This window comes from Orussus abietinus, unplaced genomic scaffold, assembly GCF_000612105.2.
Source record: "Orussus abietinus isolate OABI.00-Male unplaced genomic scaffold, Oabi_2.0 scaffold64, whole genome shotgun sequence".
In the NCBI taxonomy this organism is placed as follows: Eukaryota; Metazoa; Arthropoda; class Insecta; order Hymenoptera; family Orussidae; genus Orussus; species Orussus abietinus.
Genome location: NW_019394435.1, coordinates 20,666 through 32,500, shown reverse-complemented (window position 1 = coordinate 32,500; position 11,835 = coordinate 20,666). Strand labels below are relative to the sequence as shown.

General features: G+C 46.0%; 2 protein-coding genes across 5 annotated transcripts in view; both read left to right on the top strand.

Annotated features, from left to right (window-relative positions):
- Positions 1-1,321, top strand: part of LOC105697602 — a 4,102-nt gene extending 2,781 nt beyond the window's left edge. The window contains exon 3 of the mRNA XM_012421057.1: positions 290-1,321. Coding sequence (XP_012276480.1) covers positions 290-324 — 35 coding nt within the window. The 3' untranslated portion in view covers positions 325-1,321. The remainder of the gene's footprint in view (positions 1-289) is intronic.
- LOC105697598 overlaps positions 1-11,116 on the top strand; it is a 31,526-nt gene extending 20,410 nt beyond the window's left edge. For 2 of the 4 annotated variants that reach the window (XM_012421045.1, XM_012421044.1), the window contains 13 exons: positions 4,861-4,992; positions 5,156-5,479; positions 5,560-5,748; positions 5,987-6,124; positions 6,635-6,742; positions 7,777-7,874; positions 7,943-8,027; positions 8,116-8,247; positions 8,305-8,487; positions 8,574-8,714; positions 8,786-9,109; positions 9,172-9,354; positions 9,617-11,116. In XM_012421045.1, the coding sequence (XP_012276468.1) occupies positions 4,861-4,992; positions 5,156-5,479; positions 5,560-5,748; positions 5,987-6,124; positions 6,635-6,742; positions 7,777-7,874; positions 7,943-8,027; positions 8,116-8,247; positions 8,305-8,487; positions 8,574-8,714; positions 8,786-9,109; positions 9,172-9,354; positions 9,617-9,804 (2,225 nt within the window). In that variant the 3' untranslated portion in view covers positions 9,805-11,116. Of the gene's footprint in view, positions 1-4,860; positions 4,993-5,155; positions 5,480-5,559; positions 5,749-5,986; positions 6,125-6,634; positions 6,743-7,776; positions 7,875-7,942; positions 8,028-8,115; positions 8,488-8,573; positions 8,715-8,785; positions 9,110-9,171; positions 9,355-9,616 lie in introns of all 4 variants that reach the window. The other 2 variants (XM_012421046.1, XM_023432296.1) reach the window with 2 other exon arrangements.
- The last annotated feature ends 719 nt before the right edge of the window (positions 11,117-11,835 follow it).

Sequence of the window (11,835 nt, the reverse complement as noted above, 5' to 3'; positions counted from 1 at the left end):
GCCGTTTTAGGCCGCCAGCACTACGATCGCGATTCGCCAATAGGACCCCGGCCCAATAGTCAAGACTATTCGAGCCAATCGGACTGATACATACACGTGCCTCTTCATATACCGATTTGTTTGCCGACGTACCGAGCTACCGATAGCGAGGATTGTCGCGACGATTGCGATCTATCGATCTGGGGGTTTCTTATCTTAGTCCCGTCGAGGCCCCCCTGAGAAATCGGCGCTGGACCTCGCTGGGGATCGGTTCTCATCGCGCGATCGCTTGGATTGCGACCTGTTGCAGTTGTCGCAGGACTCCCCTACCTGATCAGGGTCTAAGGGCGGAATCCCAGGGCGTCACCTGCCTGAGTTCTGGAGCTAATGCCAATGCTGGGACTGAGACGATACCGAGATGCACATACTTTGAGAGAGTGCGGCCTGAGAGAATGGAGAGAGAGAGAGAGAGAATGGATGACTGAGATGGTGTTCGATGATCCTCAATTTCGACGGATTTTTGGGGAGGCTCCAAGGCTGGCGAAATCGTATCCGATTAATTTGATTAACAGTTTAATTTAATCGAGATCCTTGGAGACCTCTTTGAACGATGAGAAAGGAGCCGTGCCACTTGTCTACGACGAATGAGACATTATTGAAAAAAAAAATTGATATCTACTTGTCGCGCGTATGTACTTTTTAGATGAATTATTGGGAGTTATTTTGGAACCGAGATAAGAGTAATTAATAATAACGAAGAACCTGAGAATTGACTGCGAATTTAATTAGGAGGTCGTTTATAGCCGGGTTATCACCAACTGGACCGTTCAAAGTGTCCGATAATATCGTTGTCGGAGATTGGCCACTCCTTTGTCATTAGCAATCGTGAAAAATCGAACCCAGAATTCCGTCGAATCGGGGAAACCTAGAATGCGCATTGAATGATGCATAGAAAGCGCATTGAATAATGCAAGTGCGAACGGATGCATGAGAGCGAAAGGCGAGAGAATGCGAGAGTCTGGGACTGACATCCAGGGGGGACGAGAGAATGCGTGAGAGAAAAAGTGGCAGGAACCGCAATAGCAAAGCCTAAGCAAATTCTCCAAAGAACGCGGCAATCTCGGCAGTCGAAAGCAGCAAAGTCGAGAAACGCGTAAAACACGCACATCTCACCCCTTTCATCATCTACCGTTATCTCCTTCATTGTCATCACCATCGCTTTTGGCTTCGCACGTCTCGTCATTGTCCACCCAGCCAGAGCTGAAGGGATAACAATTTCTGAAAGAAAGAGCGAGAGAGTGAGGCCTGAAAGGCCTGATAGGAAACGGGAGAGAAAGAGAGGGAGAGAATGAATGACGGACATCGGACACTCGGCCGATCGGCGACGAGATCATTGGCGAGGTCAGAGACGAAATCGAAGACCACCACGAAGACCCTGCCATCGTCTGTCTTCGTCTCCTCGGGGACCAGAACCTCTCTTTCCTGAAGATCAAGCCAAAGAACGAATCGCACTTATAGGTATGCCCTGGGGATACTCGAGCAGGCATCATCGTCATCGTCTTCCTCGTTATCCTCGTCATCTCGCCGCCCTAACTCGCTCTTCGCGAATTGACCTCGGACCGGGCACTTTGACGGAATAGACCAATTGGCAATTAGGAAATACATCAAAGAGGCTATCGAGCATGTTCGAAGTGCACGTTCTGCCGTCAATGGAAGCCCATCTCGAAATCCGCGCAAAGACCGCGGCTCGCGACGAGCGCGCGCTCTCCTTCCCGAATGGAATCCTGCATTTTAAATCGCCCTTTTCATACCTTCCGGCGACTCGAGGCCCGACCGCTCCCTTATCGCGCAAGAAAATGCCCTCGAAAAATTAAAAATGGATAGGCGAGGTGGAACCGCGAAGAGAGGAATTAATCATCGATTTATTTAGTAATTTATTGAATCTTCGTAAAGCGGTGGTTAGGGTTCTTAACCGTTTGAGTCCTAGGGGGTATTGAAAAAACACTGTCGAAGAATCCCGAACAGCGCAACCGCGCTTTCTCTAAATGAGTACGAGAAGACCCAAACAGCGCGATAGCGCTTTGTTTATTTTATGTCGATGAATCCCACTCGGCGCGATAGCGTTTCTTGAATTGTAAGATGTATTATTTACACCCTTGCGTTACGATTTAAATTCCAATAGCGCGTGCCATAAACAACAAAAGTGTCGGTCATATATCGGCCCATTTCAAGGTTTGGCTGAACGTAACTTCTCATACGGTTTGTTTACATTTGGCCCGATTGACATACCACGTCTCTCGCACATTTTGTTCACGTTTGGCCCGATTAATTTACCACGTCTCTCACACGATATTGTAAGTTAAGAGGAAGGAGCTGTGTAATGTACTTGGGTCAGTGAATCTGAGCGACTTTGACAATCGGTGACGCACCGTCAGTTGTCCACAACGCTCGAAATATGCTGGGTTTTCTCGACATAAAATCTGAACTGCGCGATCGCGCTACCTGGGACTCAAACGGTTAAGCTCGAGAGGAACGCGTTCGTCTAGATTTTTTACGTTTCGTTGAGTACTGGGTAGGAAAGCTTGGCGTGTAAAATTGCACTTTGTACTTGAAGGATTAGTACTAGTGATGATACATAGTAATGTTCCGTCCTTTGATAACGTTTAACGCTTGTTGTGTGTACATTTAATGGCGCGCTCGGTACGTGCTGTGTTTTCAAGCGATATTTTTCATCGTGGATGATTTCCGTGATGTATGTTGACTCTCTTCGCCGTTCCGATTTAGTTCGGGATGTAGAAAATTTTGTGGTAATTTCTCGTTAGAGATAAAGGACACTTTTTTGCGCGAACTTCGACGAGGGCGGTCGGCTGCTATTTAATGACTTTACACGGAGGGAGAGCGCTCTTTTGTACTGCCAGTACGACCCATTTACGCTTCGTTATGCTTCGTATTTTATTTATGACTCCTAACACGTTGTTATTAATTGTTAATTAATATTAATAAATCTATACATGTGCCACGCCGACGCGTCCCTGTCTCTTGATACTCCGCCGCGATTCGAGAGCGCTCGGTGTCAGCGCACTGTCAATGAGAAATCACTCGAATAATCATTCGCTAAATTCTCCAGACATTTTGACACGTATTGTCACGCAGTATCTCATCTGGCATAAATTGAAACCGGAATAAAAATTTCCAGATTTATCTAAACTCGCCAGGGAAAAGCAGGGAAAGGCACTGGACGGATTAGAAAAGAAAGAAAATGAGAAATTCACTGTCGGGCCGAAAATTCACGGGGCAAATAATTCTTAAGATCGTTTTGTTAGGGGGAAATGTTATTGACATTAAATGATTGCCCAATTGACACTCTGGCAGCGAAATTGGTGTGCGACACCGAACGCCCTCGACTCCTCTCGGTGTTGATACGATCGAGAGGATCTTCGACCGCGATCGTTCCGACCGATCGGCGGGATCGACGGATCCAGAAGATGAAAATCGGATGATGAACTCCTTTCTCTTCGAAAATCCAGGAGTCCGATTCCGGTCTGACGAGGACAGTGCGATCGCGCGACACTTCTTTACGCATTTCAGACAGTACCGGTACCTACGGTAACACAACTTGTTGATATTAATATCGTAATTGTTGTTCTTGCTCGTGACGTCGAACGATCGCCCGCTGTTAATGGACTCTTGTACGGAACACGACTATCCACTTTCTAATCTAATATCATATCTTAACATCGATAGTGTCTAAAAATGCTGAGATAAGCACGGTATAACGTCGTTAGAATGTTGAAAAAAATTGTGTAAAAAATAAATAACGTGCCTCGATTTATAGAGGTAATTCCAGATTATTTGTTGGTACGTGAGAAAATGTAAATGTTCGTTAACAATTTTTTTCAGTGGCGGTAATTTATTGGATGTCGTGTTCCGTAAGGGTGACTCGTAACGAAGTGTAGTCATTAATCGAATGAGATGTACGAGAAATCGTTATCATGACGCTTTTCCTCGTCGGATTGACGCTTTGCGTGCTTTGGCGGTATTACGAGAGCATCCCTTAATTTTAACCAACACAAAACACCATGGGGAAGGAGCCACCGACGCGAATCATTACACACACCCATCATTCTCATCCCGACGAAACAGTTCGTACATAGTAAACTCCTACGAGGACACAGCGGACGTAAGCAGCGGTTACCATTGTCAATCGTGTAAGAGCAACATGTATGATGAGCACAAGATTGCGATAATAAATATCTTTCCTAGAACTAAACGGCATCCTTTGTACTTGCTTCGCCCACGACGGAAACACGTTTTCGCGCCACGAGGTCGACAAAATTTGGGGATCGAAGGGGAAAAAGAAAGTCTCAGAAATGGACCCTGGAACGGATTTCGGCGAGCCCTGTCGAGGAGGAAAATTGACACCAAAAATACAAATAAGGACCAGAACCATCACTCTTGATCAAGAGTCTGGATCGTCCTAATGTTCCAATATTACATCTGTCGTCACATGTATCGGACATTTTGTACTCATTCTTCCTTTTTCATTTTTCAAGCCGAACATTTATTCCGTCCTGCTTTCATTTTCACTGTCTGCATCGACTCCTGTCATCCGCCGACGTCATCCCGGACGTGTCCAATGGACGTTTCGGTAAGTCAACAATCTCTTTTCCAATTAACTCGAAGACGTTTGATGCAGTTTTTATACGGATGGCCATTCCAGAACGTCTCCTCGAGTCGAAAGCTCGATGACGCGAGGTAATCGAGAGGCGTTAAGCCTTTCGACAGGGAAGGTAGAGATAGCTTTAGAAAAACCGACCCATCCTCGACGACCGGTTACGAAACCCTATCCATCGACGTAATGCGAGATCTTGTAAATCTTAGGTAATCTCCTGGACGAAAACGAAGTTCTGGACTGGATGACGAAGCAGAAGAACGATGCGAGCATCGAGGAGATCGATCGAGAGACGCTCTTCAAGTACATCGAGTCCAAGGAGTTCCTTGCCGTCGTCTTCTGTAAGCCGCTCAGTTCTTGGATTCCGAAATGGAGAACGAGAAGATTCGCAAATTGACAACTCCACGAAACTTCGCTTATCGCGAGATTTCAATTTTACGTCAATTTTTCTCTGTATCGCCACTAGGTTCTTAATTATAAATTAATAAATTTCTGTTCGACCAGACAAAGAGGAAGACCCTGAGAGCCCCAGAGTACTCCGGCACATCGAGCTGATCGACGACGAAGCTGCAGAGTACGGCATCAAGATCGTCCAGATGACCGACCGACTGATGGCCAAGAAGTATGGATTCCGGAACCCACCAGGCATCACCTACTTCCGGAAGGGAAAATACATTAATTACGACGGCGACATCGACGACGAGGAGGAGATCCTGGACTGGCTGACCAACCCGGAGAACATGGAGCTGACCGACCACATCGAGCGCATAAATCGCAAGATGTTCGACAAGGTTCGCCAGACCTCCGACTACCTCGCCGTCTTCTTCTGTAAGTGGCTCTTCTGCAAGAACGATAAATGCCCTCGGCACCCCCTAGACCAGTCGCGGATACATTGCACATGTGTTCAGACAGCAACGACTGCAAACAATGTAGCCGCGTCCTGACGGAGATCGAACACATCGACGACGAGGCTGACGGAGCTGGGATCAATTTCGTCAAGATCGACGACAAACAGCTGGCCAAGCAGTACGGAGTCTTCGCGTTGCCTGGCATCCTCTTCTTCAAGATGGGGTCCAAGGAACCGGTCATCTATGCAGGTTACTGTGCACCCCGCAAACGATGCCCCTTTTCCGTTGATTTTGCGCACCTTAATGAATTTTCATATAATTACACATCTTTTATTAAAATCCGCGTTCATTAAGGATAAAACATAGGACGTGAGTGAAAGAAAATCAGATGTTTCGCGACGGTGTCTCGGGATAATATTTTTCCTATTGTTTGAGGAGGGCGGAACTGTAGAGTGTTTCTTTGAAATGGTTGGTGCGATGTTTGCAGGAGACTTGTACGACGAGGAGCAGCTCCTGCAGTGGCTGATGACCCAGAAGGACCCTTCCGGCGAGGTGATCGAGGCCCTGGAGGGAGAGGAGCTCCTGCACCTAATTCGAGAGTCGGATTCCCTGGCGGTATACTTCTGTAAGTCTGACAGTCCCTCAGCTGCCGCTGCCAACTGCGAAGCAGGAACGTAATCTCTAGCCTCCGAAAGGGATAAATCAGGAAATTGTCAGATTTTTGGCCGTCTCGTGCTTGCGCTTCGTCGCGACAGCCGAGGCCGAGGCTCGCTGTCAATCGCGGCCATTCTCTGTCGGGATCGCCGCGGAATTGCGAGCCTCCGCGGATGTTTGCGAATTCGCAGCTGGCTTCCGGCGATCCGCCAAAATAACATCGCAACGACGAGCCTTGACGAGAACCCACGTCACCCCCCAAATCTCCTCGGAACGACGCTTTTGAGGTCGATGCGACTCGCTTCCGGTTTCCGCTTTCTCGTGAGACGCGCCGCAGACTTAACACGCCTAGCGCTCTCTTCCTCCCCGAATTGTCTGTCCGACCCTCCGCCACTTTCTTTATCTTTTCTCTCCCCGGCCCTGCCCTCCCCGTCTTTTCTCTGTCTCTTTCCGAGCTGTATACTGTGAACTAATGCCGTAGGGAACAAGACGCTTTGCGACATGTGCCAGTCGAAATCGTACCGCAAGCAGCTGCGCCATAAACAGGAGCAGAAGACCACCGACTCCGAGAAGGCCGAAAATCTCGAGGGTACACCATCAAGACAGATTAATAATGTTGTCCTCCCGTTGACAGTCTCTTCTTGGTCCTCCCTTTTTCCTCCCTCTCATTCTCTCGCCTCCGAGCCCCTCCGCCTTCCTCTTGCTCTTTCAACTCGTTTCTATCAAGAAATTTTTCATATCAGTATTTACCCAGTATTTAGATATTTCTAACATGTGGAAACACGTATCTCTTAACAGATATTGAAATTGAAGCTTTTTTTCATCTTTTAAGGGAAAAGAAGAATTTTCGTAACGGGTGAAATATGTCACGCCAGTGATATCGGTGAAAGTGTATAAATTATTTCAAAGATGTTTTGTTTGACAAATCTCACGTGTAACGATTATGGAAATTCTTGAGAACGGTGAATTTGGTTGAACTTGAATTTATTTAAAAAGTAGAAGCGGAGACGAATGGAGCAAGACATGCTTGCGCATGTACGCCACGCAATTCCGCAGCCTGCATGAGTACTTGTGAATAATTCCGTACAACACGCAGGACGGTTCTCTGGTATATGAAGGAAATATATGGAAATATTTTGTTCTCCAAGAATACCACTGAATCAACCCGTGACGTTCTCAGCATGTATCAATTGGTGTTCGCTATCGCTGTTATGTCGACATAGGATGTAATTAATTACCAATTACACAAAGCCTTTATTTCGGCAGTGATGAGTACGGTTTACGGTTGGCATACACGTATAAGACATGTCCATTGACCGACATGTCACCCGATTCGACCAACACGTGACATAGTAGCAGTTTGGTAGTTTTGCAGTGCGATGACCCGCGACAGCAGACAGCATCATCGACAACAACTGACAACGGCATCGTGAACATATTTTCCATGCAAACAAGAACTTTTTCGGCTCACAAAACACCACCTAAAACACATTTATATGGACAATATCATAACACTTCTCAGTGGAACAAATTCATTCGATGCTGAAGCACTATTATTCGCACATGACGACTACTCTATGACGTTCCAATAATGATGTTCTAACAATTTGGTGTTTCCTTCAGATGGCGACGAGTGTAGTCAGTGTGCAGGGATCCTCGAAGAGCTGGAAAATATTGACGATGACTGCGACAGACATGGAATCACGTTTATCAAGACTCAGGTAAAAATGTTTTTTTGTTTTAGAGCAATTCTTGACTCCATTCTAATTTCTCCATTTTTTATTCAAAGGACTATAAAGTCGCCGAGGATTATGGAGTCACCGACTTCCCGGTTTTGGTCTACTTTGAAAACCAAACGCCGAACGTTTTCGAAGGTTCGTACGAGCTTTGGATTTAACAATTAATTAAGAAGTTAATGGGAATTAAATATGTATTTTCATTTTTTTGTGTTTATACTTTCAGGAGATCTAGCCGAAGAAGAGGAAGTTCTCCAGTGGCTGATCACTCAGAAAACGGAAGACAGGATCGAATTGATCACCCGGGTCATGCTCGAGGCATCCGTCGAAGATACGCAGTACCTCGCGGTTTATTTCTGTAAGCGAGTTAATACTATTGTTGAAATATTTCCTATAGTGATTCGATGCTTTACAGATAAGCAGAACTGCCATATTTGCGACGAAATCCTGGAAGAACTAGAGAAGATCGACGACGAATGCGATGTCTTCGGTATTCACATGGTGAAGATTCAGGATCCGCAGCTCGCAAAGCGCTATTCCATCAAGACATTCCCAGCGTTGGTTTATTTCCGAAATGGCAATCCTCTCCTATTCGAGGGTAAATAAAAATAAATTACAGTAAATGAAAGTAAATATTCCCAAACGGAGGATACATTTAAAAATTAAATTTTCTGTAATTTATAGGAGACTTGCAAAACGAGGAGTCCGTCCTTGAATGGCTGATCGATGACGACAATCGAGAGCTGGCTGACGAGATCGAATCCGTCAATGAGAGGATGCTGGAACGTCTTCTCGACGAATCTCCGTTCCTCGCAGTCTTCTTCTGTACGGTGATAAAATCTGAAGATATATTCTCGTTAAGTTTTAGCGGCGACAATCGACGATAATCTTTTCAGACGACGAAGACTGTCCGGAGTGCGACGAAATAATGGAAGCTCTCGAAAAGATCGACGGCGAGGCCGACCTCTTCGGCATCGATTTCGTCAAAATCACCAGTCCGGAAGCCATGGAGAAGTACGAGGTCGTGAACGTGCCCTCGTTAGTGTACTTCCGGAAGAAGACTCCTTTGATCTACGACGGTGACCTGACTCAGGAGGACAAGATCTTGCAATGGCTCACCTCGCAGGATGTCTTCGAGATCAAAAACGAGATCGAGGAAGTCAACAGAAAAATGCTCGATAAACTGCTCGACGAGAACGAATTCCTCGCTGTCTTCTTTTGTAAGTCAAACCTGGAAACCTCTCTCGCATTTTATCCATTTAATCAATTTTCGCTTCCCCAGACGAACACGGCAGCACAGAGAGCGAAGAGGTCAGCGAGAGACTCGAGAACATCGACGGCGAGACGGACAACCTAGACATAACTTTTGTGAAAATGGCGGATCCTCGGTATGCTCGCAAATGGGGTGTCACGAAACTGCCTGCGATCGTCTATTTCAGGAAAAGGTTTCCCAGCATCTTCCGAGGTACGTTTCTTCGAGTACTCCTCCTAATAAAAATGAATTCCCTCTAATCCCATTCATGGGAAATGATTCATAACTGCGTCCAATTCAGCCCACTGCAGCTGCGGTATAAATTCATGATAAAAAATCATTAATTCTATGTTAACATAGTGATGGCCAAAATCGATTTTGGCCTTAATATTTTTCCAAGTCCAAGACCGATTTCACTCGTTACAATTATAATATTCTATCTTGACGTTCTACTCGACCGGCATGGACCTTTCAGGTGATCTCCGCAAGGAAGAAGACGTCCTCGACTGGCTGCGCAAAAACCGCTTCCGGCAGCCCGAGCTCAACATCTACATGTACATGCTGATCGCCATAACGATCCTGTTCCTGATGTACACGGGGTTCTTGCTGTCGTGCTTCCGGTCGGATAGCCCCTCGCCTCCTGCCCACCCGAAGCAAGCGTGAACCGGAAGTGAGGCCGAGAGCGCGTGGACTCGAAAAGGAGCGTCGCACGATCGTTTCGCTGCAAGCGGCATTGCATCGATAACGCTCGTTGACGACGTTCGATCTCGGTGACGATCCGAGGCCGGAAGTCGCAAGCTCGCGGGACCAATAGGGCTCTTTCTCTTCGACCCTCGCCGATCGGCCGCGATACATTCTCACCAGATCCAAGAAACGCATTATTCCAGACGTGCGATCGAGCGAATACGCCGCAGCGCGCGGAGATGCGGCTGCGAAAAATTCCCGCAGAAGCACTTGCCGCGCGGAATCGCCGTTTCTGTCACCGCCGATAGGCGTGTTCTCCGCAAGGACGTATCTCGTGCGAGATAGATAGGTACATAGGGATTTAAATTACGGACTCGACGGAGAACCCGGACGAGTCTCGACGCAGAATGCAGCGCCGAAATACTTGACGATTTCGAGAATGGTGTGACAATTGCCACTGGGAAATAATTCCTGAGATGGAGACGATAATGGAGGATGAAGTGCTGGTTGCTGGAAATTGGCCTCGATTCTAGAGATTTTCGCGGTACTCTCGTCGAAGCGGACATTATGGATGTACGTACCATAGAGATCGTCGATTTGGAAAAAATCACCAATATGTATTGTATTTAGAGGAAGTGAGACACTATTCTTCGATGGAATCAGGTGTTCCAGCGCGATATCTCCTTGAAATATTTCCCTTTGACGAAGTCCGACGACACTGTCGTAACTTTCGGTTCTACGAGAATGTATTACACGTGACGGAACGTTTCCTCGTGTAGAGAGAGAGAGAGAGAGAGTATAGTGACGAGATTTTACTACTATTTATTCGCAGTAATCGCTCACCGTGTGACCGGCTCATCAATGGTTTACCAATTCATCCCGAGTCATGTAAATATACAGCTAGACGAGCCTATTCTATTTCTTGTTGACACGTTTGACAGAATTAATCAATGTTACCTGTGCTACCTTCACGAATAAAGGAATGAACCCTTCGACCAACTTGCCGGCTTTAATTAAGCTTGCGCGTTGCCGGAGCTTCTCTTCGTTTCTTTCTTTTTTTTTTTTTTCTTTTGAGATAGATCACCTCGGACTTAAACACGGTTTATTTTCCATTCATTTTTTTATCATTTCCAAACATCAGTTTCCTTTCTTCCATTGAGTTCCTTTGTACTTCTCAATCGAAATTCGTTCACCGAGCCCATGCAATGCGCAACTTACTCGCAACCGATTGTATATACAGCTGTAAATAAAGAATTGCCAACTGTGGTATAACAGAATGTCTATAATCGGAGGTGACCGGTACCAATAAATCTATAAACTTTACCCCTTTCTGTTTAATTTTGTTTCCACTACGTATAACATTTTCTCCGCGGACGTCACAACACCCTCAGGAATAACTTTTAGGTATTTCCCTTCCTTTTTCAGCCACATCCTTTACTATCATTCCACCAACTTCTATCAAGTCTTACGTTACGCCGCTTTTTCCACTGACAAGGCAATACCAATTTACACCCAGATATCAACGAAATTTTTAACGCAAATAACTGAAAAATCGAGACCCATTAAAATGAATACTCAGACACGTGTCTGCATTAACTTAAGATTAACCTGCATAAAGCTCAGTTAATATCGCGAGTTCAATTAATGAATCCATATTTCAATTTAATAATTCGTTAGTCCAATCTCTGTTGTATCGGGTTACTTAACGCGTGATGAGTAATCTCCCAATTCCTGATAATTACCAAATTAATTCTCAGTTAGCCTAATTTTTGTTTTTGTCGGTGAACCCGAATTTCACTGATCCGAGTTTAACTAACGGCGGTTCAAATCCAAGTTAATCAATATCGGTGCAATCGACCAAAGATCTGCACAATATCGGCACTTTCAACCCCCTGAGGTCTGTAACAATCGCAACCCTCAAATGACGTACACGCAGGGGTTGCACCTGACGTCGTACCGGCAACTGCCACCAGGTAGAGCCCGCACCTGCGCACCGAAGGTACCTCTCTC